Source organism: Podarcis muralis, chromosome 10 (genome assembly GCF_964188315.1).
Source record: "Podarcis muralis chromosome 10, rPodMur119.hap1.1, whole genome shotgun sequence".
Classification (NCBI taxonomy): Eukaryota; Metazoa; Chordata; class Lepidosauria; order Squamata; family Lacertidae; genus Podarcis; species Podarcis muralis.
This window is the reverse complement of record NC_135664.1, coordinates 46036681-46061589: the sequence shown is the minus strand read 5'-3', so window position 1 is coordinate 46061589 and position 24909 is coordinate 46036681. Positions and strand designations below refer to the sequence as shown.

The 24909-nt window shown below is 39.9% G+C and overlaps 1 protein-coding gene across 4 annotated transcripts in view; it reads left to right on the top strand.

The window, feature by feature from the left end:
* Nucleotides 1-24909, top strand: part of EP300 (EP300 lysine acetyltransferase) — a 76425-nt gene extending 51516 nt beyond the window's left edge. For 2 of the 4 annotated variants that reach the window (XM_077934933.1, XM_028746527.2), the window contains 15 exons: nucleotides 21-139; nucleotides 434-673; nucleotides 1442-1530; nucleotides 4030-4110; nucleotides 8483-8539; nucleotides 9225-9302; nucleotides 10133-10200; nucleotides 11648-11798; nucleotides 12755-12901; nucleotides 15062-15175; nucleotides 17099-17264; nucleotides 17658-17822; nucleotides 18230-18391; nucleotides 19730-20011; nucleotides 21539-24909. In XM_077934933.1, the coding sequence (XP_077791059.1) occupies nucleotides 21-139; nucleotides 434-673; nucleotides 1442-1530; nucleotides 4030-4110; nucleotides 8483-8539; nucleotides 9225-9302; nucleotides 10133-10200; nucleotides 11648-11798; nucleotides 12755-12901; nucleotides 15062-15175; nucleotides 17099-17264; nucleotides 17658-17822; nucleotides 18230-18391; nucleotides 19730-20011; nucleotides 21539-23785 (4166 nt within the window). In that variant the 3' untranslated portion in view covers nucleotides 23786-24909. Of the gene's footprint in view, nucleotides 1-20; nucleotides 140-433; nucleotides 674-1441; nucleotides 1531-3999; nucleotides 4111-8482; nucleotides 8540-9224; nucleotides 9303-10132; nucleotides 10201-11647; nucleotides 11799-12754; nucleotides 12902-15061; nucleotides 15176-17098; nucleotides 17265-17657; nucleotides 17823-18229; nucleotides 18392-19729; nucleotides 20012-21538 lie in introns of all 4 variants that reach the window. The other 2 variants (XM_077934932.1, XM_028746526.2) reach the window with 1 other exon arrangement.

Genomic DNA, 24909 nt, shown 5'->3' with positions numbered 1-24909 from the left:
TATGTGTCTCCTTTCACAAGTTTTCAAGCCAGAAGAGTTGAGGCAGGCACTTATGCCAACTTTGGAGGCACTTTACCGTCAGGACCCAGAGTCCCTTCCCTTCCGACAGCCTGTGGATCCCCAACTACTAGGAATTCCTGTAAGTGTATTGAAAAGAAACATTTCTCTCAATGCGTAACTACTTTTCCAGGGCTTTGGTGTGTAACAACAAAATCCTGTAGCTCCATCTTTTTCCTTTTTCTTTTTTTCAGATTAGTCTCCTTCAGAGCAAAGTTGTCTTCTGTATTGGGCATTTTTAAATTTGTCTGACCGAAAGCAAATGTCTTACCCATTACTTTCTGAGATGGGGTTTCAGGCTTTTGTGGATGAGATAAGCAAAGACATTCCAGGTCTGCACCCAAGGGTTCAGAATTCTTATTTATTTATTTTTCAGGATTACTTTGATATAGTAAAGAACCCCATGGATCTTTCTACAATCAAGAGGAAGCTTGACACAGGACAGTACCAGGAGCCCTGGCAGTATGTCGATGATATTTGGCTCATGTTCAACAATGCCTGGCTTTACAACCGCAAAACATCTAGAGTATATAAGTACTGTTCCAAGCTGGCAGAGGTGTTTGAGCAGGAAATTGATCCAGTTATGCAGAGCCTTGGCTATTGTTGTGGACGAAAGGTAAGGAGAGTCATCTTAAGCTGAATTTCAGGAAATTACCCAAACACTTCAATGTCTAATTTTAAGGATCCTTTAAGTCTGTTTTGAATGCTAATATAGAAATCAAGTATGGTGAACTATTTTAGGATTGTCTTAAATTGTGTTCAGTACTTACTCCAGAGTCTTAATGTTCATCATTAAATACAACATTCAGTTGTTTTCCTACTGCATGTAAGCAATAAAGCAGATGGTCCTCCAAGGCTAAGAAGTTTATTGTCCCTGGTCTACCCCTACATGTAGTTGTGTACAAAATATTTTGATGGCAAGGTTTTCTTTGGGGTAAACAGCATTCCAAATGGATAAAACTACTGCCTAATAAATGTTATGTTGTACAGGAATCATCATTAGCACCACAACATTTGTAGGTTGTGCTCTGATTCTAGGAGCTTGGGGAGGGGCGGACAGTGTTGATACTGAACTACCACCACTGATACTTCATGAATACTTATTCATGAATAATACTTCATGAATACTTATAAACAAAAACCTGTGGTTTCTGTGCAATCCCAAGTATGAGCTTTCTGCCTCTTCAGGACAGTGTCTGGAACCTTCTAGAGCTTATCTATTAGGAAAATTTGGTGTCCAGCCTGCCTTCTGGAGATAGTGTGCATGCCCTCATTGGGTGGGATCTGTGCTTCCGCTGCTTTTGTAGCAGCTTTTGAAACTTTGCTTTAAAATGTCTTATTTCTTGGATACCTGTAAGCAACCTGCGTTCCCCTCTCTTTTCAGTTGGAGTTTTCACCACAGACTTTATGTTGCTATGGCAAACAGTTATGCACAATCCCACGAGATGCTACATATTACAGTTACCAAAACAGGTAAGAAAATGCTTGGGTACAGCATTGCACCTTCTGTGAAAAATTATATTAGATATAGGCAGGCATGCACTTATATTTATAGCATACTCAGCAGATTACTTCCCATGCAAGCCAAGTGCCTTGTTGCATCAATTGACTTTTTCTTCCTGTTTCAGAAATTAGGATGTTAATATAAACTCTCCATATGCTTTAGATAAGTTCAAAGCTTTTGCAGTAAAGCCATCATTTTTTCCTCTGTATGAAACAGTGCACAGAAAAGCATGCATGTTTGCATCTTGAGTTCACTGCATTTAACATTCAGTCTTGTCCTAAGGGAGACATATTTCCTGTTTTAGATCACAGTTATTTCAACCAAAGCTGTAGTTGTAAAGCTGTGTTTTGTTTGAGCTGCGTGAAAAGCAGGGTGCCTGCAAGGTCAGAGAGGGGCTGACTTGACTCTGCCATGGCCTCTTACAGTCTCTCACTCTCAGCTAGAATTTCTATGCTGTTAGCACTCCTGTGTGTGTGCTTGGGATCTCTTAACTATTGAGGCATAACTGTCAAGTGTTCCTGAGTATGTACTTTTGTTTAAAAAGCTAAATCTTGCACTGCATCAGACCAAGATTTACCTGGTCCGGCATCTTTTATGGGAATTTCAGTAAACCAGCAACTTCTCTGTACTCCACTGGACCTGCAGCCTTCAGTTTGTTCTCGATGGCCCTTTTCTGAAGTGGAAATTAACTGAGGAGTGAACTCTGGAGTTGTTTGATTAAATAAGCATCACCGTGCATCTTAATTTTACCACCTGCACCTGCATGATGATGGCAGTCTTTCTGAAGACTTGCTTTCTGTGATAGCATGGTTCTATGTTCTGCTTTGGGGTCGGAAAACATCTGTTAGGAAAAACTGTGTTTGGAGCTCTTCTAAGGGAGGAAGGAAAACTGAGAACACAACTTTTTCACGTTTTTTGTCAGGAGTATTGCTGCAAATCATGCTTTGGGTGGGTTGCTGAAGTAGACAACTAGTTCTTTAACAAATCTAAAGCTAAGCTTTCATTTATTTCTATAACTTTACAGCTTCATGCCATAAGTCATTTTTATCACAAATGCCAACTTGAGTAAAGAAATCTTCATATGTATACATATGAGCTGGGATCCAAAGAACTGCTGTAGGTGTGTACATGGGCTAGGGCATTGCTAGTGGATTTTTTTTACCTTTAATCAGCAGACTGTCATGCCATATCACAGCTTTTGAAATTAAGAGGAGTTTCAAAAACAATGTGGAATGGAAGGTTGCTGTCCAAAACATGCAAGGCAAAGCCCCCCCCCCCAAGCAGATAACACTAAGTGGTTCTTTGGACACTGGTCTTTTGAATGTCCAAATCAATGTTTGTCATTGTATCAGTGTAATAAATAAACTAACCTGTTATAGATAGGGAACATAGGTGGTGAAGAAGTGATCCGTTCCTTAGCAATTACATTTCCTCTAGTGTTGGTTTTGCTTTGCTTTATAATACTGTCACAGTTTTGTTTTTTGTTTTTGTTTCTTTTTGTTGTATGTTTGCACTCAAATTAACTTGCTTAGCAATGGAAAGGCTGCAGTTTCTGTGCACTCTTGCGGGTAAAAAAACATCTTGAGTAAAGCATTCAACATTAATTTAGATGAAGATGGAATCCTTTTAATATGTCAATTATACATCAATTTGGAGGCATGGAACATCAGTACGTCACATATTAAGAACATACATATGCATGGCTGATTGTCAGATGCCTTAAAGCACCTGTCATTTTGGCAGATCATGAACAATTGCATAGAAATTGTTTTGGGGATGGTTACTGCTGCTTTAAACAGATGTTGCAAACAAAAAATGCGTTGAGGGGAAGGACTGGCCTGTCAACATTTGAGCATTCTCAAGATGGATTGTTTTCACCCCTTTCCAGCCCTCTCCTGGCAGATGTTCTTGTGAAAAGAGTTGCTACCCTGATGCAGATGTCAGAGCAGCAATTGCTCTTACCCTTTCTTCATTTTGATTCTCTGCTTTATTGTAGCATTGATTATTGAAATGAGGAGGGCATGGGCATACTAAAATGGAATACTCTTTTTATTTGCTATAATTTGCTGCTTGTGATCCCATTTGAGAGATTTAATGCTAATCTGTGCTTTGCCTTGGCTTTCTGCTTTGTGTTGTCCTGTCTTGCTTCTGTGTTTTTGTTTTCCGTCCTGCAAATCCCTATTTCTTTGTTCGTGTGTGTGTGTTGTTTTTTTATTTCTCCTTCATGCTTGTCGTTGTCTGCACTTGGCTTTGATTGCAAAAAAACCAACCCAAACAAAAAAACAAAACCAAACACAAACTCTGGGTCCCATAAATCTTCATCATTGAATGTCCCTGTCGCCGTTGATGACCTGCTCTCTGCTCCCGCCCCCCTCCTTGGCCTGCTGTGATTGGTGGCTCCGTTGCTTGGCTTGGGCTGTGTTGTGTGGACGGAACAGTTCACCCAAATATGGCCTTCTTGCCGACAGGTATCATTTCTGTGAGAAGTGCTTCAATGAAATCCAAGGAGAGAGCGTTTCTTTGGGGGACGACCCATCACAGCCTCAAACGTGAGTAGCTATCTCCTTTCTAATTATTTTTAAATTTCTTACAACATTTATCATAGCATTAGTCAATCTCATACTCTAAATACTATTAAACAATTTACATCAAATTTATGGTAAAATTCCTTATTTAATGCTGAGGCCTTGTGCAATTATGGGAGGAACAGAGGACAGGAATATTATTTGAAAACAAGACAAACCTTATGTTTCAGAATGAGCTTTAGCTTTTAAAACACATTCATATTTTGGTGAGAATATGAAAAACCACTTTTGAAAAGTAGAAGCATTATTCCCGTTTATATGTTAGATTTAATAAAGACCTAATGTTTAAGAATTCCAGTCCCACCTGAGCCTGCAAAATTTTTTGTTGCTTCTGCTTGTAGAAAAGAGACTTCACAGCTTGCTTTAACTTTTAACTATTTTGTGCACACACATGCACACCATGACTACCTTTAACCTGTTGAGCAGGAGATCCAGTAAGGAATTGTTCAGGCAGGTACCTAACTGAAAGCAGGCCTAAATTTGAAAACACGGGTGACAGATTTTCCTGCTCAAAATAGGGTTATGTTGGAGCAGAGTGTTCATAGGAATTGTTTGCTGGAGGTTACAACCATGTTCTGACACTTAGAATATTTATGTGCCTTTACATATTGGCCATATTTGAACGCCACATCCTCTTCTCCTTAGGCACAGCTGCAAGGATGAGATGAGAACTGCATGTTGTCCGAACCCTAAACTGTGACTAACCTTAACTATGGCTTGCAACAACTCAACTTCAAACCTTGTGTTATGAAGCATGCTTGTTTCAAACAACCCATAGTTAATGCTAGCCACAGCTTAAGTTAAGTTCAGATGACATGATGTTGCGGTTAATCTAAACCAGAAGTGGAACCATTGGAACTCTCAGGAGGGGAGTGCACAAGCTCAAGGCTTGTTGTGGCTCACTCTTGTCATGCTGATGTGTGACTTGTCGTGAAATCTGGACTGGGTCAATCTGTAAGGCTCCCTTGCTTCAACTTCAATATTTGTAATGTTGTTCTGATAGTTCCATAATATGTGAAATAGATTGCCTAATTGCAGTAAGTGGGGATCCTTTGCCTGATGGATTCTGGTTATATGTGAAAATATATAAACAGGGAAGGTTTTAGAAGCAGGAAAGAGCCTAATGCCAAGGATTAAACAAGAAGCGCCTGGAAGGAGACTTAGCTAAAAACTTAGTCTTCAGTCTTGTCCACCACTAATTTAACCTACAGGAGAAAATATGTGGTAGATTTTTGGAGAATAAGTGCCTAAAATGCTTTAAAATACATTTTTAATGCTAAAATACACAGGGTCTCAAAAGACATAATTTTTAGTCTGGTTGGATTCTGAGGCAGCAGATGTCTTCCAGAAAAGGAAAGTTTCCTACCCTTTAAAAGGTGAAAGGGAACTAGCCAGGAAAAGCTTCTCTAGGCAACAATTTCATAACTGGAACATCACCACCAAGAACATCCTAGATGTTCAGATTTTTCCCCCAGTCCAAGATCACTCTTTGAAATCTGAGAAACTGTTATAGGCACTACAAAATATCCTTTAATATCCAGGCCAAGTTCAAGGCGTTACTATTGATATATTAATACAAAGCCCTCAACAGCTTGGGATCCATTTACTTGTGAGATCACCTTACCTCATTATATGCACATTTGATCTTTGAACATTTTAAAGTACCTGTTTTAACTTTTTTTGTTGACATTACATTAACATTATGTCTTGTAAACCACTTAGAGATTTATTACAATCAAGCAGTATATAAACTTTGTTAAATAAACATCACAGAAGGTTAACAGGTAATGCTTAGATACACACACACTAAAGCAGGCAAAATATTTCTCCCCCACAAATAGTAATAATACAAAAATACAAACAATTGCCACTCCCCTGTCCTTCCCCAAACTTGGCGTTTATTCATTTTGTATACTGCCCTTCATCCACAGATCTCAGGGTAGTTAGTTCACAACATTAAATTACAATATAAAAACCACAAAATACATAGTAAAAAAGAACAACAACAACTTATAATGAAGGGATTTGAGAAGTGGGGTCCCTAAGAATTTGGGTTAGTACTGGTGCTTTTTAATTTGTTCATAAATCACTTGAAATTAAGCACAAGCAGTGTATTAGCCAGTTTTACTGATGATACTGAATTGTTAAGGTGGTAAAACCAAAAGAGTATTGTGAGGAGCTCCAAAAGAATCCAAACTGGATGAATGGGCATTAAAATAGCAAATGCTGTTCAGCATAAGCAAGTATGAAGTAATGGTCAACAGGGCAAAGCATCCTTACTTCACATATATCCTTATAGAGTCTGACCTGATGGTTACTCACCAGGAATGAAATCTTGAAGTCATCATTGGTAGCACAGTGAAAATGTTGACCTATTGTGTGGCAGCTGTGCAAAAGGCAAATTCCATGTTTGGGATCTTTGGTAAAGAGACTGGGGAAAACTCTAAATATCACAATGTGATTATACATATTTGTAGAGTGACCACAACTCCCCATTAAAAGGGGGGAGCAGAGGGTCTTGGCTTGTACCAAGGTGGGTGCCTGGGGGCAATGTGATACTTTCAGGTGTCACACTGGGGACCCCAGCCTATATCTTACAGCTGCTGTCCATACCTCTTTGAGAGGATACAGTAATAGCACCACCTCCCAAAATTTCAGTTCCATATGGGGTACCTATGATATTCCTTCATGTTATGAGGGCCCAGATCAGGTAAGGCCTTAAAAGCTGAAACCAGAAATTTGAGTTTATGGTTGGAAACAAACCAGTAATCATATTAAGTGTAGCATAATTCTTATGGCCAGCAAAAGTCTGCTACATTCTGGATCAACTTCTGAAAAAAATTCTAAAGCAGCTTTATAGACAGCACACTGCAGTAGTTCAGTGGTAGAAGTTACAAAAGCACGTGCTACAACAGTTATTAACAATAATTTCCTAACCTAATTTAATTAGTTTGATATTGTTCTAAAAGGGTGCTTTTCAACAAAGCCTCTTTGGAATAGCTTACCATAGTAGAAAAGAATGAAATAGCTAGCAACATTGCGATAAACAAAATCATGTATCTGATAAAGTAAGCTCTAGTCCGTGAAAGCACATGCCATAATAAAATGTGTTGGTCTTTAAGATGCCACAAGACCCTGTCAATTTTGCTGTAGCAGACTAACATGGCTACTACCTGTCTGGTAACAATAAACCCAAGTAAGCAGCAAGGGGGGGGGAATATGACATTCACTAAAATAATAGATCAGATTGCAGCAGCAATTCAATTAAAAGCCTTGGTAAAAAGGAAATTGAGCTGAATCAAGGTAGAAGTAACTGCCATATTTATGTCTAGAGAGACTATTCAAATACAAAGCACCATCACTGAATAGATGCTCTCACTAAAAGAGTTGAGGGCACCTGGGAAAGGGTGTTGGAAGGTGGGCTGGTGCATATAAGAAAAGATGGTCCTTCTTAAGTACTCTAGTGTCAAGCTGTTCAGGGCTTTAAAGGTATAAAAATGAAATTTGCATTGAACTTGGAAATATTGGGTAACTTTGTAGAACTATTAATACTGCAGAGGTTCTGAAACTAGTGTGTCCTGCTTAACAGTTTATCGGTTGTGCTTGGAACCAGATGAAGTTTCTGAACCAATTTTAAAGGCAACCCCATATACAACATATAACAGTAGTCAAACTCTGAAATTTCCAGAGGGTAGAAAACTATGTCCAGGCTATCATAGTAAAAGCAAGTATTACAGTTGAGAGAAGATAAGGAGGTCTCACTAACCCAAAAGCTAGTCATGTTGTATATTAATAAATGTCAGTCTTTAAAGATGATGTGTTTTATAAAATGGGGTTTCATGATACGTCAAACTGTAGAATGTGTTTAAATAGTACGTTCTGTACTTCCTAGTAGCCTCTTTGTGCTTGTCTGCTCCCGAATCTGTGATGGAGGGTTGACTTTGGATGGTTAGAAGCTGCATGGTGACTGCATGGTTCCTGTACCTAGTGAGGAAGAAATTATCTGTAGCTTCTGATGACACTGCTAAGCCCTAAGACTTTCTGGATTTTTAAGCATTTGCAGAGGGGGAGGAGTGCTTAAGTGTGTGGTCACAGATTATGAATGGCAACTCTGGTGTCTTACAAGCTTTTAAGTAGCCACTACATTGCCCTAGATATTTGAATTCACCTGTAGTTTTCCTTCCTCTCAAAATGTTTAATTCTTAAGAAGCAGAATGCATATGGAGTTCTATTGGGCTGTGTAGCAGGGTTTCCTGTAGGTGCTAGGAAGATTTATTATTATTATGAGCAGCTACTTATTTTTGTTACAACTGTGATTATCAATTTTTCTCCTCAGCACAATAAATAAAGACCAGTTTTCTAAAAGGAAAAATGATACACTGGACCCTGAACAGTAAGTCATGCTTGAGCAGCTCAAATCACTTGTCATTTTAAAAATGAAAGTTTTTTTCACCATTTATTCATTTATTTATTTTTGCAGGGGGGTGGGAGGGGTAAGTGGAAGGCTTTAGCATTATTCTCTTAGTTTATCACCTGCAATATTGATGATGTGTTGTACCTTAAGAAAGCAAATATTTGCCTGCCTAAGTATAGCCACATAATCTGAGTTTGGGGTAGAAAAGCCTTTGATTACTTTAGTCAATATTACAAATTTATATTGAATATATTTGTTTTGAAGTATAAAAAATTGACTTCACTTTTTCAAAAGCCTCCCAATCCTCTTTGTAAACATTTAACTGTGCTTTGTCATGTACCTAGTTCTGCCTTCAGACTTAGATGCACAGGAATCTTAGTTGCTGTGAATTCTTTTAGTAGTGGAATGTAAGAAAAGAAAAGCTATATAATGCATAACTAAAATCAATGTAGACCATATGGGGAGTAGTGGTTTGCATTTGGGCATAGTACACTAGACTGTTGCTGAGAAAAGATACATGTACAGCAGATCAACAGGTTTGAAATTGTACAGTTCTGAATATTTTGTACTTGGGCTACATAATCTTCAGTTCCAACACATTTTTTCTAAATCAGTTATCTTCAACAACTTCCTGTGTTGCTTATACTTTGATTCTCTCTTCCAGGTTTGTTGAATGTATAGAATGTGGAAGAAAAATGCATCAGATTTGTGTGCTTCACAATGAGACAATCTGGCCATCTGGGTGGGTTGCTTCCTGCTTTTTCTTTCCTTTTTTCTTACAAAGATGGTAATTTGTTGATGATGTGCTTTTTGTGTACAATTAAAAAAATGACAAAATGACTACAGTTCTATCTGGAAAGAGTGCTGGTGGTCTAATTTAAAACAGCAACCATGCCAGCTTAAAATTGTTTTTCTAAAACGCTTGCCATTAAGTTGCTATTTTCAAGTCAGTTGATAAACTTGCCCTCTTAATAGACATTTGTTAACATTCTCCTATGTAATATCAATGCTGCCTTTAGAGGGACTTTCTACAACTCAGATCCCAGGAAGCTTGATTTTCTAGTTCCAATAACCTTACTACTGCTGCCACAGATCACAGAATGCACAGAGAGCATCATTTATATGGTCCATGATGCAGTATTTCAGAAGGCAGGCCAACATTCTCCGCAGCATCCTCCATTCTGTCCATCCAGTATATTGTCCTAGTTGGGATTTATGCTCTCCTTTGAAGAAAGTGCTGTAGGAAAACGGCTGAAGTGGTAGTATAGTGTACATTAATCACCGGATCAGCTTAAAATTAGTGCTCATCTTAAACCTGAAAAGGGAAGTTAATTGATAAAACATATTTTTGGCAATAAGACCTTTTAGTGATTTCCTAATTTATTGTTGATACATACTAAAACATTGATCAAATCCAGTATGCTATCCTTTTTTAAAAAAAGAAATAATGGTTGAAATAAGTACTGGGTATCAGGATGTTAGAAAATATCAAAGGAATATTTTTGTGGAGATTATTCACCTTTTTGTTAAGAATATATTTTGAATTTCTTTTTTCCCCCGTTTCTATTTCAGCTTTGTTTGTGATGGTTGCCTAAAGAAAACTGGGCGAACCCGGAGAGAAAATAAATTTTGTGCTCGAAGTAAGTGAAGATATTCCTTGTCTTCCTCAACCCTTTGGTTGCTTTATTTCAAGCATTTTAATCCAGTCTTTCCTTCAAGATGGCTAACAACAACATTAAAAATCAATACAAGAGAGAATTTCAAGTACAACAAAAATAAAATAGCAAGTTAAAATATCAGTCCCAATTGCCCACATAACGTTTTAGCAAAATTAAACCTCTAAAGTCCTAGAGCCTTCATAAAAAGAAGAGTTTCCCTTGGCAGGGAGTTCCAGAGGCTGGACACAGAACCTGAGAAGGTCTCATGGACCCAACAAGATGCATTTCAGGGGTCAGAGCATCCACTTGATGCTCACTTACCGATTAAGGAAATAAATCTTACTAATTTCAGAAGATCCTATAGCTAAGTGATACGTTGAGAACTGTTGTTATTACATGCTGTTTTTTTCACTGAGCCACAGAAATTAACTTGAGGTAGTCTATTGACCAGATCAGTTCCATTTGGGTACTGACAATATTCCTCTATCAGGAACATGATCCTAACATTACTCCGCCTTTAAGGTGGAATTTTGAATCTTTGGTCATTTTTATAATAAGAAATTAGGCAAGTATAGAAGTCCTTGACTATCAGAAACCGCCTGGTAACTTGCGCTGACAAGGTGCAATTAGGAGGCCCAGATCTCTGCACATCCTTGAAATATGGAAGACATTAACTTGCAGCCAAACACTTGGAGTTTTCCCCACTATCCTAAAATGGAAACCAAGCCACTATATGAGCCTGATACTTAAAGTCTCAACATCTGTTTGCTTTCCCCCCATAATTAAAGCTTCCTGGATTTATTGGGATCATTGCTTGAGAATTGGGGTGGGGGTGGGGATGTTGTATTGTGCATGCTATTTGATTTCCAGTTTCTTTCCTAATCATTCCCAATACTGTTTGCCTTTTTTCTATGCTGCTGCATGCAGTGTTTTTAGTGAGCTATACACAGATAACTTTTTCCTAAGTAGTCCATTCAGGAACAATCTTGCTAGTATGGTGGACAGTTTAAGATGCTGGAGATAGATCTTAAAAGAGCTCTAGTGCCCTGCTAGGGACATCATGACAAGCATATGGTCAAAAAGTACTGGAATCATGTTTCTAGATGAATTCCATTTTCTTCATTTATATGAGGGTAGCATCAGGCGATATATATACCTGATGCTACCCTCTTTTCTTGGGGAGAACATTATGTAGATATTAATTACTAGCTTTATTGAAAACTGTTAGCAGGTTAGTTGATCGGTGTCCAGGCAAGTCTACATCATTCAGTTGGTAGATTAATAGGCAGAAGTTTTAGATTAACATCAAGGGCAAAAGCATGCAAATTTTAATCAGTGGGTCTCAAGGTAAAGCTATACCTATTTATATTAGGCGATTTTGGTTGATGTTTACTGTAATAGTATGCTGAGAGTTCTTTGTTTTATACAGGGTTACCAGCCACAAGACTTGGTACATTCTTAGAGAACAGAGTGAATGAGTTCCTGAGAAGACAGAATCACCCTGAGTCAGGCGAAGTCATAGTTAGGGTGGTTCATACTTCAGAGAAAACTGTAGAGGTAAAGCCAGGGATGAAAGCAAGGTATGTTTTTCCTCAAGTCTTTGAGTTATGTTTCCTTATGAATCCTCTAGTTGCACAGTTACTATGTGTGTTAAAGCAATGCATAATATATCATTTTCGTAATCAAAGAGCACTTGGCAATATCTTTGCCATCAATCGTATCTCACATTTATGAGTTTCAAACTGTTATTTCTATGACTTTCCCATTATAACAGTTTTTTTTAAAGTAAGGTGAATTAATTAAAAAATGTTGATCATAGGGATTAAATAGAGTATTGGCTTTTCATAATTTATAGCTAAAAAATAAAATTTAAGGAATAAAACATAATATTTCAGTAGGCTGTAGATACCCTGAACTGCTAAGTTTTCATTTGCAGGCTAAGGTGATCAGATCTCTTCTAATGTTAAGATATTTCCTCGCTTCCCCACACTCCCCATGGAATGTCATAATGTGAAGTGTTTTTAATGCTGGTATTATAGTATGAATGATTATAACAATTAGGACATTCACTGTTGGTTGCATATCTTGTTACTTAGATTTCATACAATGAATTGTAAGGGTTAGGAGAAAAGGTATGTGGGAGATGTTGGGAAAGACTAGGAAATGAAGGGTAGTAAATTAATCACGTTAAGGAGACTGAACAGGCATCTCTTATTGTTAAATTCTAATCGGAGCTGGCTCTAATTCTCTCCATAGTTACGGGTGTGCTCATTTAGGTTTTGTGTAGTTTATTAATTTGACGCGGTTATGCTATCAAGACATTTAAAGCTGTTTTCATCATTAAGGTTAAACTACAACAGAACAAGGCAGTTAAAACAAATCCATTATAAAATAAATAGCAGTAGTTACAGTTTTTTATTTGGGTACAATATCTGCATTTTTGAAACTGTACCACATGACTAGAATTTCTGTTACCTTCGTTCTGTTGTGCTTGTCTTCAAAGAATGCCTTTAAATTATGTCTTTACATTTTGCAGGTTTGTAGATAGTGGAGAGATGGCAGAACAGTTCCCTTATCGAACAAAAGCCCTCTTTGCTTTTGAGGAGATTGATGGTGTCGATTTGTGCTTTTTTGGTATGCATGTTCAGGAGTATGGATCAGATTGCCCTCAACCCAATCAGAGGTAAAGAAGTACACTGATGAAGTTTTATTATTTTGATGGTAGTTATGTTTGGATTGTTGCCAGATATGCCATTTTGAAGGTTTAAGAGAGGTTAAATTATTTGCCCCAAAGCAAACTGCAAGATTCGTTGTACATGTCTACAGTTACCCTCTACTCCTGCTCCATCTCTGGCTTTCCTTTCTGATGGTTGATTCCCCCCCCCCCCAATGTGTTTACTTCATAGAAGCAACTGGAATGTTTTTATCTTTAAATAAATAAATAATTGTGGTTGCCAGGTTCGCTCTTCCCACCCTGTCCCATCCCCTCGTGGCTTGATGGAGGCAATCGCCTCCACTCAGCAGCAAAAGAAGTCCCGTGGGAAAGGCAGGCCAGGACCATTCTGGCTTCACCAGTGCTCAACAAAGGAGCTCAAAGTAATGGCCAAAGACTGCCCCCCTTCTATGGGAGAGAGGGAGTGTCACCATTGAGCAGACGCTGAAGAAGCCCCTTAAGCAGATTGGTGTTGGTTTTGAGCCCGTATGTTCAAAGTGGGGGCTTTGAGCAATGAAGATGCTAACCAACCCACACCTTCTTCCTAACCTTAGAACTGGGGAGAGGGCAGGGATCATCAGAATGCTTCCAGGGGACAATCTCCACCCATCTTTGGAGCATCAGAGTTGGGCAGAAGACTCCCCATGGCACTCCCCATGGCAAGCATAATTGTTGAAGCTTGTTTATCTTTTATATGTAATAATAATAATAATAATAATAATAAGGTTTGACCCTTAAATTCAGTATTTTCTACAGAATTAAATGAATAAGCTCCTCTGCTCATATTGGTCTTCTACTTGTGGATGGATTGTTAAACTATTGCAATAATTGTTGGGAGATGTATCCTCAGACCATTGTGCTAGCCACATAATGTGCCCATATCTCTTGAATGGGGGAAAGTAGCCTATGAGTGACCTATTTATAGAGGTCAAGTAATGCCTAAAGTCTTAATGCAAGCTAAGTACTTGGTATTTGAGAGATGTTAATACTTCTTAGAAGTGGCACCATGTAAACCAGTACCACATATTTTTCTCCTGACATTATTTCTATTTATTATGCTGCATTGTTAATGAGACTATATATGTTTGTTACTGTAATAGACTTGCCTTACAAAACACTTGAGAACATCCAACGTTTGAGGCTTGCATGCCAGAGAGAGATCTAGCCCAACAAGTTTGCAGGACTGGTTTAAATATCAACTGTGACTTGATACTATAAGTACAAACCTTCAAGGAGCTTTTGACTTGCATGTGCACTTTTTGCCCTCCATTGCACAGGACAGTTCCCTCTCTGGTCTGAGGCAAGTCAGAGTTAGTCATTTGTCTGAACTGTCAAACTATGGTTAGTACTTCATCTGCGAGCCAGTGTTGGAAACAAAAGTTTTATCCCGTTTTCTGGCCAAAGACAAATCCTAGTTTTCCAGTTAACATAAAATCACAGCATGCAAGCCTAAAGCTTCTTGAAGGTTCATTCTAGTAGCACCAAACCAAGGTTTGTGACTGAACCTTTCTGACATTAATTTCTTCCAGAGATGAGTGTTGTAAAATACAATATAAAACAAGGGGCCCCAACTTTTGGAGTTTTAAGGCCACCTTTGGAGATCTAAAACTGTCATGGACACCCCAAGATATTAGTTTCAGAGAAGAAGAAAATAGTGATGCTCATAATACCCCCTCCCAACAGACAAAACACCTATACATCTCTGATAACACATATTATATTAAAAAAGCAGTTAACATACCCTCTAAAATAGGCAACCTTCCCCAGAACAAATACAAGACAAGTAAGCCCCCCAAAAGCTCATTTAAAAAAACATTAGAACTGAATGGCAAGGGGGTGTCTGAGGACACCATGGTGCCCACAGGTGCCATGTTGGTGACCCAAAGTATAGAATATCACATGGCAAATAGAGAAAAAGTTTGGGCAGGGAAATGGCAATGTAATTGAGATAGCTATGTAAACAAAACAAAAATGTGAAGGAAGACAAATTACTCAAATGTTGAAAGTACCTCAATTCAAACACCAACAGACATTTTTCCTTGGTAATGGGGAAAAATGGAATGGTGAGGTATTTGAATAATGTTTCTGGTTATGGCCTGGATTTATGAATGTTCTCTGTTCTTTATCTAGGAGAGTATACATATCTTACCTTGACAGTGTTCACTTCTTTCGCCCCAAATGCCTGAGGACTGCTGTATATCATGAAATCCTAATAGGATACCTCGAATACGTTAAAAAGTTGGGGTAAGCTTTCTGTTCTTCTGCAATAAACTCCATACTATCCCAAATGATTGAAAATGATAGATCTTCAGAAGTAAATTGTGGATATAGATGTGCCCACAATTAGTAATTAACCTTAATGAGGAAGAATATGCAGTTAGGTTGCTTGTGGCAACCGTACAGTACATTTTGAGTACCTTCAATGTATGGGCAGAAGTCCATATATAGAGAAGATCAGCTTCAGTCTGATCTGAGTGTTTTTAAAGGAGAACAATTCCTGCAATGCTGACTTACAAAAATAAAGATAGTCTTAAATGTTGTTGTCTTTTATTGTATTGATCAGTGATGTGTCTCTCTCTTGTAATTGCTGTCAAATAACCCACCTATGGTGTAAAACTTCTTTTCCGTCTCTACCTTTTCCCTGAATTATTTTCTTTAATGTCTCTTTTTTAAAGTTTGTATATCTGAGGGAAGAGCCTTTGTCTCATTTTATGTAGTGATAGTCACCAGCACTGAGTAGAAATTTTGGCGCATGAGGTGCTTCAGGAGATAATGTGTCTGGAGGGGGGGGGGAGAGAAAAGAAACCAGGGTGGATTGATTGAAAATGAATAAAACCAGCATGATGTGAGAGGTCTCATTTAACTAGATTAACCTGCATTAATTTAACCAAATTGTAGACAAAACTAAGTAAATGACAAAGTGAAATAAGCCAGAGGAAGTGGGGTGGATTTGAAGAAAATGTAGAATAATTAGTGATATGCTTATAAAAAGAGGTCCCACAAATATCTCTGTTGTGAAAAAGGTGTCTGATTATACAAATTTTGAAATCTAAGCAAAGGGACAGTTTAAGATCTGTATCAATGGGGTTTTGTTGTTTCTCTCTGCTTTTTTAAATCATAGTTGCTACATAATTCTTGCCTGGGTAAAGTAACCCTTTTCTCTACTTAAATGTTCTTTGCTATCAAAGGAAGCAGATAGAAGTTGGCTACCCAAAATAAACTGTCACAGATTTATAAGCTGCTGACCGCCACATATTGGTTGTTGAGAAGATAAGCTGTAGAAGACTGAGGAAAGGGTGCATTCTGCCATTAAATTGTAACCATAATGGTAGAAATGGGCACACAAGCCAAAGCTAAAGTAGAAATTGATAAAGCAGCAGGAAATATTGGTCAAGTTGCTTCAAAGGGAAGAAGCATAAGTGGTAGATTCTGAACAAGTTGACTTCAGGACCTAGCATTTCCTTGAGCGCCCCAGAATCCCCTCCCATCTGGGGGAGTCATAAGTGTTGAAAGGGAGTGGTGCTGGCAGTGATTACCAGACAGTTCAGGTGCAACTGGTCTGCCTTACAAGGCTGTTGTGCAGCAGTTGCACAAGGAATTATAGATAAATGGAAGGGACAAAGAACTACCCAGCATCTGGTTGGGGAGGGTATATAGGGCAAAATAGTTGAGAAAGAATGGTGAGCATTCTAAATCTGACCTATTTTTCCATCCCCAAAGAAAAGGAGCCTAAATTCAATAAAACAATATTAATAAAACCATTAAAAACTCAGATTTCTCCCAGTTTTGCAAGTATTATTGAGCATAGCCTGTAACTGTTTTCAAACAGAGATTGGGTGGGTTGAGTTGGACAATAAGCTCTTTCCATTGGCTACCACATCAGGCTTCTGAATCCCTTAGAATAGTTTAAAGGTATATGAATCAGTTCTGTTTCTGAAGCTAAGCAGTTTTGGGTCTGACCAGTTAACTTGGATGGAGAGGTCATCTGCATCATTTATACATTGCTCCTTAGATGCAATATTTCTAGGCTGACCTTGGCTCTGCTTGGATGTTGTAAAAGAAACTTTTGCTCCTGAAAAGATGGATAAATGAAGTGGGCAACACAGTGAAACACTATAATGAATAACAGAACTAATGGTATTGACTTTTTCCTTTAATTCCTATTAGGTATACAACGGGACATATATGGGCCTGCCCACCTAGTGAAGGTGATGATTATATTTTCCATTGCCATCCTCCTGACCAAAAGATACCCAAACCCAAACGACTGCAAGAGTGGTACAAAAAGATGCTGGATAAATCTGTGTCAGAGCGCATAGTGCATGATTACAAGGTTGGTTGTGAATTAGTTTAAATATCACCTTTAGTTCTTGCCCCTTACATATACTGGAACAGGAATTTATTTTGAGAAAAATGTCGAAATATATTTTAGAATACTGCTTAGCTAACAGTACTTAAAAGGTAATGTCCGAGAAACATTTGGATCTTATGAAGCATTTCAGATTTGGTGGGTAGAAAAAAACTTGCACTGTAAACACCAGCACTATTTTTAAAAGAATCCTGGAAGAAAAACAACTTTGAAGAATTAAAGTGTCCCAGCATGGCTGGGGCAACCCAGTCAGATGGGCATGGTACAAATATTATTATTATTATATTCTGCATGAGAATTTTTGCTTTTGCTGCTGTCATCAATGTGATGTGTACTGAGAAACCTTTTGTGTTGCAGGATATTTTTAAGCAGGCAACAGAAGACCGTCTGACAAGTGCAAAAGAGCTGCCTTACTTTGAAGGGGACTTCTGGCCTAATGTTTTAGAAGAGAGCATTAAGGAGCTAGAGCAAGAGGAAGAGGAGCGAAAGAGAGAAGAGAACACTAGCAATGAGAGCACTGATGTAAGGAAGTCATGTTTTCCCAACAAATTTCTTTCCTAAAATCTACAAATGGCATATTAAACTGGACCCAGGATTCAGGAATCCCCTCTAGAATTAGTTATTAATTTCTAATAGGTTTGTTGGTGGAAAGGAATAAGGAACCAACCCCCAGCATTTTGTTTTCATTCAGGAATTACTTCTTAAAATTGCCTGAAGAACATTCTAGCTGCCATAGTTTTTGCCTCTTGTGTGAATAAGATCAAGACATGAATATGTGCCTTACCTGGCTTAAGTTGCCACCTTTGCTTTTGGGACTGATGGATAATTGATGTGTTGTAATGACTTCTTGGTGGTTGCTTGTTTACTCTTGGGAACCAAATGTGTCTTGCCATTTTCAAATTAGACTCAATTCTCCATTCACATTGCAGGTCAGCAAAGGAGATAGCAAAAATGCCAAAAAGAAAAATAATAAGAAGACCAGTAAAAATAAGAGCAGCTTGAGTCGTGGTAATAAAAAGAAACCTGGAATGCCTAATGTCTCCAACGACCTTTCCCAGAAACTGTATGCCACTATGGAAAAGCATAAGGAGGTAAGAACAATATTTAAAGTGTCTGAATGGCTGCAGCATCTAAGTGCAAGTGAAATATATCCTTGGACTGTAAAAGTAGGGGGTTTATTACTTCCATGTTGACTGAGGGAACTTTATGACCAAATAATAATATTCTTTTCATTTGCCACACAAGTTAGACGCTTGGTTAATTTAATCCAGTGGTCTGAGGCTTTTGACGGAATGTATTGAAATGAGCGGCAGGCTGCACACATACATTCTCTGTGGAGCATTGTGGAAAGTAGTTGCATACATGTTTCTATTTGTGTTAAAAAGGTTTTTTAAAATCTTATTTCTCCTGGGTATTTAGATAATATACAAAAACAGAATCTTTTCATATCTAATAAACCTATATAGATATTTTAAAGGCTGTATTGTAAATTGGAAAGTTGAGCATTTTTGCCAAATTCTAAGGCATACTGTAAACCAATGAGCATGTTATCAAGCACATGTGAGAGTAAGGAAAAACTGTGAAAGAAAACAAGCTATTTTTTTCTAGAAAAATAGGCACCAGTACTCACCATGAAGTTGTTACAGTAAGTGCCACACTTTTTAACAACAACAAAAGAGGTGCTGGTACTGCATACCCTTGAGGACCCCCTGGGAAAAAAATACTGAAGAAAATGCTCAATTCTGATCACATTGGGAAATGCAATCAGGCTGACGTTGTTGAGGCACCATTGTGGCCAAGTGATTTTGGGTTGGTTTTGTTGTGGTAAATGAAGTTAAACATACAAATTGGAGCATTATAAACCAAATAATCTGAATTTGCTTTGTATAACACAAAGTATTATAACTAGGTGTTTTACTATTTCAGGTATTTCTTTTAGGGCAGGGGTGGGAAATGTTCTAGCCCAGAGAGCCAAATTGTTATCTCTCCAGCTCCTTGTAGGCCAAGTTTGACAGCTAGTTGTCCCGTAATTTCTTACTCTCAATGCTGCTGGGCCTGGCCCCTGAAATGTACAGCAGGGTGGGGCCCAGAGACATTGAGAATAAGGTTGATGGCACTTGTTGCCTAATGCCCAGCTCTTTTCTCTACAACACTGGGCCAAGGAAGTACAGAGGGGCTAGAGTTGCGCTGCTGCTGCTGCTGCTGCTGCTGCTGCTGCTGCTGCTGCTGCTGCTGCTGCTGCTGCCATCCTGCAATAAACTTGACAAAATACAGAACAGTTGTGGCTTGTTCCTGATGTTCGGAGCATGTTGACTACTTCAGACTCCACAATGAGACTGAAAGACAGAGAACAGAAGGCATTGTATAGTTAAGGGTGATGAATCAAACCTCTTGGAATAAAGCCTAAAATCCACTACTCTCTTTTTCAGGTATTCTTTGTGATCCGTCTCATTGCTGGTCCTCAAGCCAATTCCCTGCCTCCCATCATTGAACCTGACCCACTCATTCCGTGCGACTTAATGGATGGGCGTGATGCCTTCCTCACCCTTGCTAGAGACAAACACCTTGAGTTTTCCTCACTACGAAGGGCAATGTGGTCAACCATGTGCATGCTGGTAGAGCTTCATACTCAGAGCCAGGATCGTTTTGTTTATACCTGCAATGAGTGCAAACACCACGTGGAAACAAGGTGGCACTGCACAGTCTGTGAGGTATGTCTCGCCACTGGTGAAATAATTTGTTATACAAATATTCAGAGGTTTATATCATGAAGAGGTTTTTGGAACTGAAGTGGAGGGTTTCATTAGTGTTGTCTACTGCAATATTAGGTTTTATTTTAGGACATTTTAAAAGTAAATATTCCTTGCTACCCTACTCCAGTGTCTTGATATTTATGTTGTGACTACCAAAATACTTTATAGCTTACGCTTCCATTTTAACATGGCTCTGCTTCAGAGTAAAGAGCTTTCTTAGGATATTACAGCCAAAAAAAGTGATGAAAATGTATTCTCCTTAAGGCCCTTTTTTGTTAGGGTCCCTGTTTGCCTGAGGCAGGGATCATCAGGGATCATCAGCCATTTTGGAACAATGGACACATTTCAAATTTTGAGAGTGTTGTGGGTACCAGTGACAAAATGGCAGCCATGGGGGCATGTCATAACACAAGATTAGAGAAAGTACAGTAATTGTGAAGTTTCTTATAATTGTATTTCCTGATGAATTTCTGCCTACCATAAAGCTATTAAAGACACAACCGTGCTCCCTCGCCCCATTTTTCAACCCTAGACCAAAGCCTAGGCTGCCTTCCTCCCAACTTACCTGGGAGTAAAGCCCATTAAACAGAAAGGGACTCAAACTTCTGACTCTGCCATTCTTAGTAGGTGCTTGTTCTTTAGCTCCTGCAAAGCAGAAGACATACTTAAGCCACTTTGCAAAGATTTCAGATTTTCCTTTTGGAGACTGGGATTCTTCAACATCTACCCATATTCATTGTGTAGTAGTATTTGAGAAAATAACTTTTAGGGATTACGTGATCTCAGATGAATTCACCATAGGAAAGATGCATTGTGGTTGCTAGGGAAAAAGAAATGGCAAATTACAGAGATTCCAAGGACTACTAGAAAATAAGCATGAAGAGTGCTCTGAGGGAGAGGGGAAACAACAGCTCTTCAGAACCCAAGTAGTTCTTGTTACCTAACTTACTAATCACAGCTGGCTTCACTTATTGGCTAAAAAATAAAAACATTGTCAGGTGACAGAAGTCAGGCTGACTATTCACAGAAATTGCTTAGCAACATATCTGCACTTTTTCCTCGTTAACTTTCTAGGCTGTCTAGCGATTTCTTTTTAAAAATAAATATATGAAAACTCAGAACTTAGGACCTTTTTATGGGGCTACCAGTCACTGGTTGGTGACTCCTGGCCTCTTTCAAGTCTGCATCTGTCTGAGATGGGAGCAACCTTTCACTTTTGTTGCTCACCATATCAGTCTTGCTGTTCTTCCCCTGAGAACTGACACTTGAGCCACTTTGGCTGATAGTCATTGCATAGTTTTCAGTGAATGCTTGTTTATGCCTTTCCAAGTTTCATGATTATTTTTTCTTGGACAGGTCATCATTAGCATTTTGAGATTGCATTGTTAATTAAGACTATCTTTTATCGGCTATTTAATTTTTTAGAGATGTGTGCCTCTGTCAGGGAATAAGGCCAGTTATCTGACTGATCATTTCTGTTTTCAGGATTATGACTTATGTATCACCTGCTATAACTCTAAAAACCATGAGCACAAGATGGAGAAACTGGGCCTTGGTATTGACGATGAAAGCAACAACCAACAGACAGCCACTACGCAGAGTCCTGGTGATTCACGTCGCCTGAGCATCCAGCGCTGCATCCAGTCTTTGGTCCATGCCTGCCAGTGCCGCAATGCCAACTGCTCATTGCCGTCTTGTCAGAAGATGAAGAGGGTCGTCCAGCACACCAAAGGTTGCAAGCGCAAAACCAATGGCGGGTGCCCCATTTGCAAGCAGCTCATTGCTCTTTGCTGCTACCATGCTAAGCACTGCCAGGAGAACAAGTGCCCAGTGCCCTTTTGCCTCAACATCAAACACAAGCTTCGTCAGCAGCAGCTTCAGCACCGCCTGCAGCAGGCCCAGATGCTCCGGAGGAGGGTGGCAAGCATGCAGAGGACCGGCATAGTAGGCCAGCAGCAAGGGTTGCCCTCGCCAACACCAGCCACACCAACAACTCCGACAGGCCAGCAGCCACCAACTCCTCAGACCCCACAGCCGCAGCCTCCACCCCAGCATGCCTCGCAGCCACAACCCGTACCTCCCAATAACATGCCTCCATATAGCATGTCAAGAACTCAGCCTCCTGGAGCTGTCTCCCAAGGCAAGGCAGGTGGCCAGGTAACTCCTCCAACAACTCCTCAGGCTACTCAGCCACCTATGCCGGGGCCCCCTGCAGCTGCCGTGGAAATAGCCATGCAGATCCAGCGAGTAGCTGACCACCAGCGGCAGATGGCCCATCCAATTTTCCAGAGGCCAATTCAACACCAGATGCCCCAGATGAATCAAATACAGCCTATGAGTGTAACTCAACCTCAGATGGCCAGAGGTCCCGGGGGCCACATAGATCAAGGGATGGGACCATCAGGAATTCAGCAGCAGCCCGCATGGGCCCAGGGAGGCTTGCCTCAAACTCAGCAGCTGCAGTCAGGAATGCAGAGACCAATGATGTCAATGGGCCAGGCTGGGCAGCAGATGAGTATGTCACCGCAGCAGCCAGGAATGGGTCAGGTCCCTGGTGCTGCTCCGTCAAAGCAAAGCTCTGTGCCCCAGGCAGCCTTACAAAACCTGCTGCGGACTCTCAGGTCCCCCAGCTCTCCCATGCAGCAGCAGCAGGTGCTTAACATCCTGCACTCCAACCCTCAACTATTAGCTGCTTTCATCAAGCAGAGGGCTGCCAAGTATGTTGGGAACCAGAATCCACAGGGCATGCCGGGACAGCCTGGAATGCCTCAAGGGCAACCAGGGATGCAGCAGCAGGCCATGCCAGGACAGCAAGGTGTGCATCCCAATCAAGGCATGCAAAATATGAATCCGATGCAAGCAGGCGTCCAGAGGCCCAGCATGCCCCAGCAGTCGCCACCCCAGCAGCCACCACCCCAGCAGGCCATGGGCGGGATGAATCCTCAGGCACAGCAAATGAACATGAATCCTGCAGCAACCATGTCTCCCCAGTTTCGGGAAATCCTAATGAGACGGCAGCTGATGGAGCAGCAGCAGCGTCAGGGAGCAGGACCAGGGCTGGGGCCTGGCATGGCCAACCATAATCAGTTCCAGCAGCCCCAGGGAGTTGGGTACTCTCAGCAGCAGCAGCAGCAGCAGCAGCAACAGCAACAACAGCAGCGGATGCAGCATCACATGCAGCAAATGCAACAAGGGAATATGGGACAAATGAGCCAGCTTCCACAAGCGATGAGTGCAGAGACGGGATCCAGTTTGCAGCAAGTGTTCCAGCAGAGGCTACTTCAGCAGCAGATGGGATCACCAGCTCAGCCCAATCCTATGAGTCCCCAACAGCACATGCTCCCTAGCCAGGCCCAGTCCCCACACTTACAAGGCCAGCAGATTCCGTCATCGCTCACCAATCAAGTGCGTTCTCCACAGCCTGTCCCTTCACCACGTCCCCAGTCCCAGCCACCCCACTCCAGTCCGTCCCCTAGGATGCAGCCACAACCTTCTCCACATCACGTCTCCCCGCAGACCAGCTCCCCTCATCCAGGACTGGTAGCTGCCCAGGCTAACCCCATGGATCAAGGGCACTTTGCCAGCCCGGACCAGAGTGCAATGCTTTCTCAGCTTGCTAGCAATCCAGGCATGGCAGGCCTCCATGGTGCAAGTGCCACAGAACTGGGACTCGGCTCAGATAATTCAGACTTGAATTCAAACCTTTCACAGAGTACACTAGACATACACTAAGACACACTGTAGCATTTTGGGAGCAAAAAAAACTTATTTTCTCAAGACTTTTTGTACTGAAGACAATTTTTTTTGAATCTTTCTTAGCAGAACATTTTTCCCTGGAATACATCTGAACTCTGCAGCAGTAGTTTGTGGTTTTAAAAATGAGAAACCAACAAAATGAACCTGAGGGACAATAGAATACAAAGAAAATATATTTTTGTTATGGCTGGGGTCATAACCAGTCCTTTTACTTGTTTTTGTTTTCCCTTCGCGTGCGTTGGGGAGGTGCTTGGGAGGGGACAGTTATTTGGCTGCTGACCAAATGGCTTCCTTCTCTAGCCTCCAATAGGTTTTATTTTTTTTTTAAATTAATGAAAATATGTAATATTGATAGTTATAATTTACTGAGGCAGATGGTTAACTTTTTTCCCTATTCTGGTTTTTCTCATGCCTACTGCAAAAAAGAAAAAAAGAAAAACAGAAAAAACAGAACATTTCCTAAAACTGGAGGACAAAAAGGGTGAATGTTGCTTTAAAATACAGTGCATATATATAAATATATAAAAATATATATTAAAGATAAATACCAATTTTTCCTCTTTGGTTGGAAAGATGTCAATTCTTTTAAAAACTGTAAAAATTATTAAGTAACCCAGTCTCCCTCCTGAAGTCTACTTTTGTCCTCCAAGAATTTTCTATACCAGAGTCTGAGCTTAAACTTCAAGTATTAAAATTTGTACATGTAGAGAGAAGACAACTTTTTGCAAATACACGGGGCAGCTGCCAAATGGATGTAGTATATATATTGTGGTTTTGTTTTCTTGAAAGAATTTTTTTCGTTATTTTTACATCTAACAAAGGAAAAAATAAAGAGGGTAAGAAACTATTCCAAGGGTATAATTTTAACCTGAGAGTAAATCCCTGGGGTTTCTTCTTTATGCTTGCTTTCTCTATCCCTCCCCTCCCATTTCCTCCTCTTCCATTTTCTGTAAAACTTGAAAATAGAAAGCAAAAAACCCTCAAATGTTGTAAATCATGCAATTAAAGTTGATTACTTATAAATATGAACTTTCGATCACTGTATAGACTGTTAATTGATTTCTTATTACCTATTGTTAAATAAACTGTGTGAGACAGAC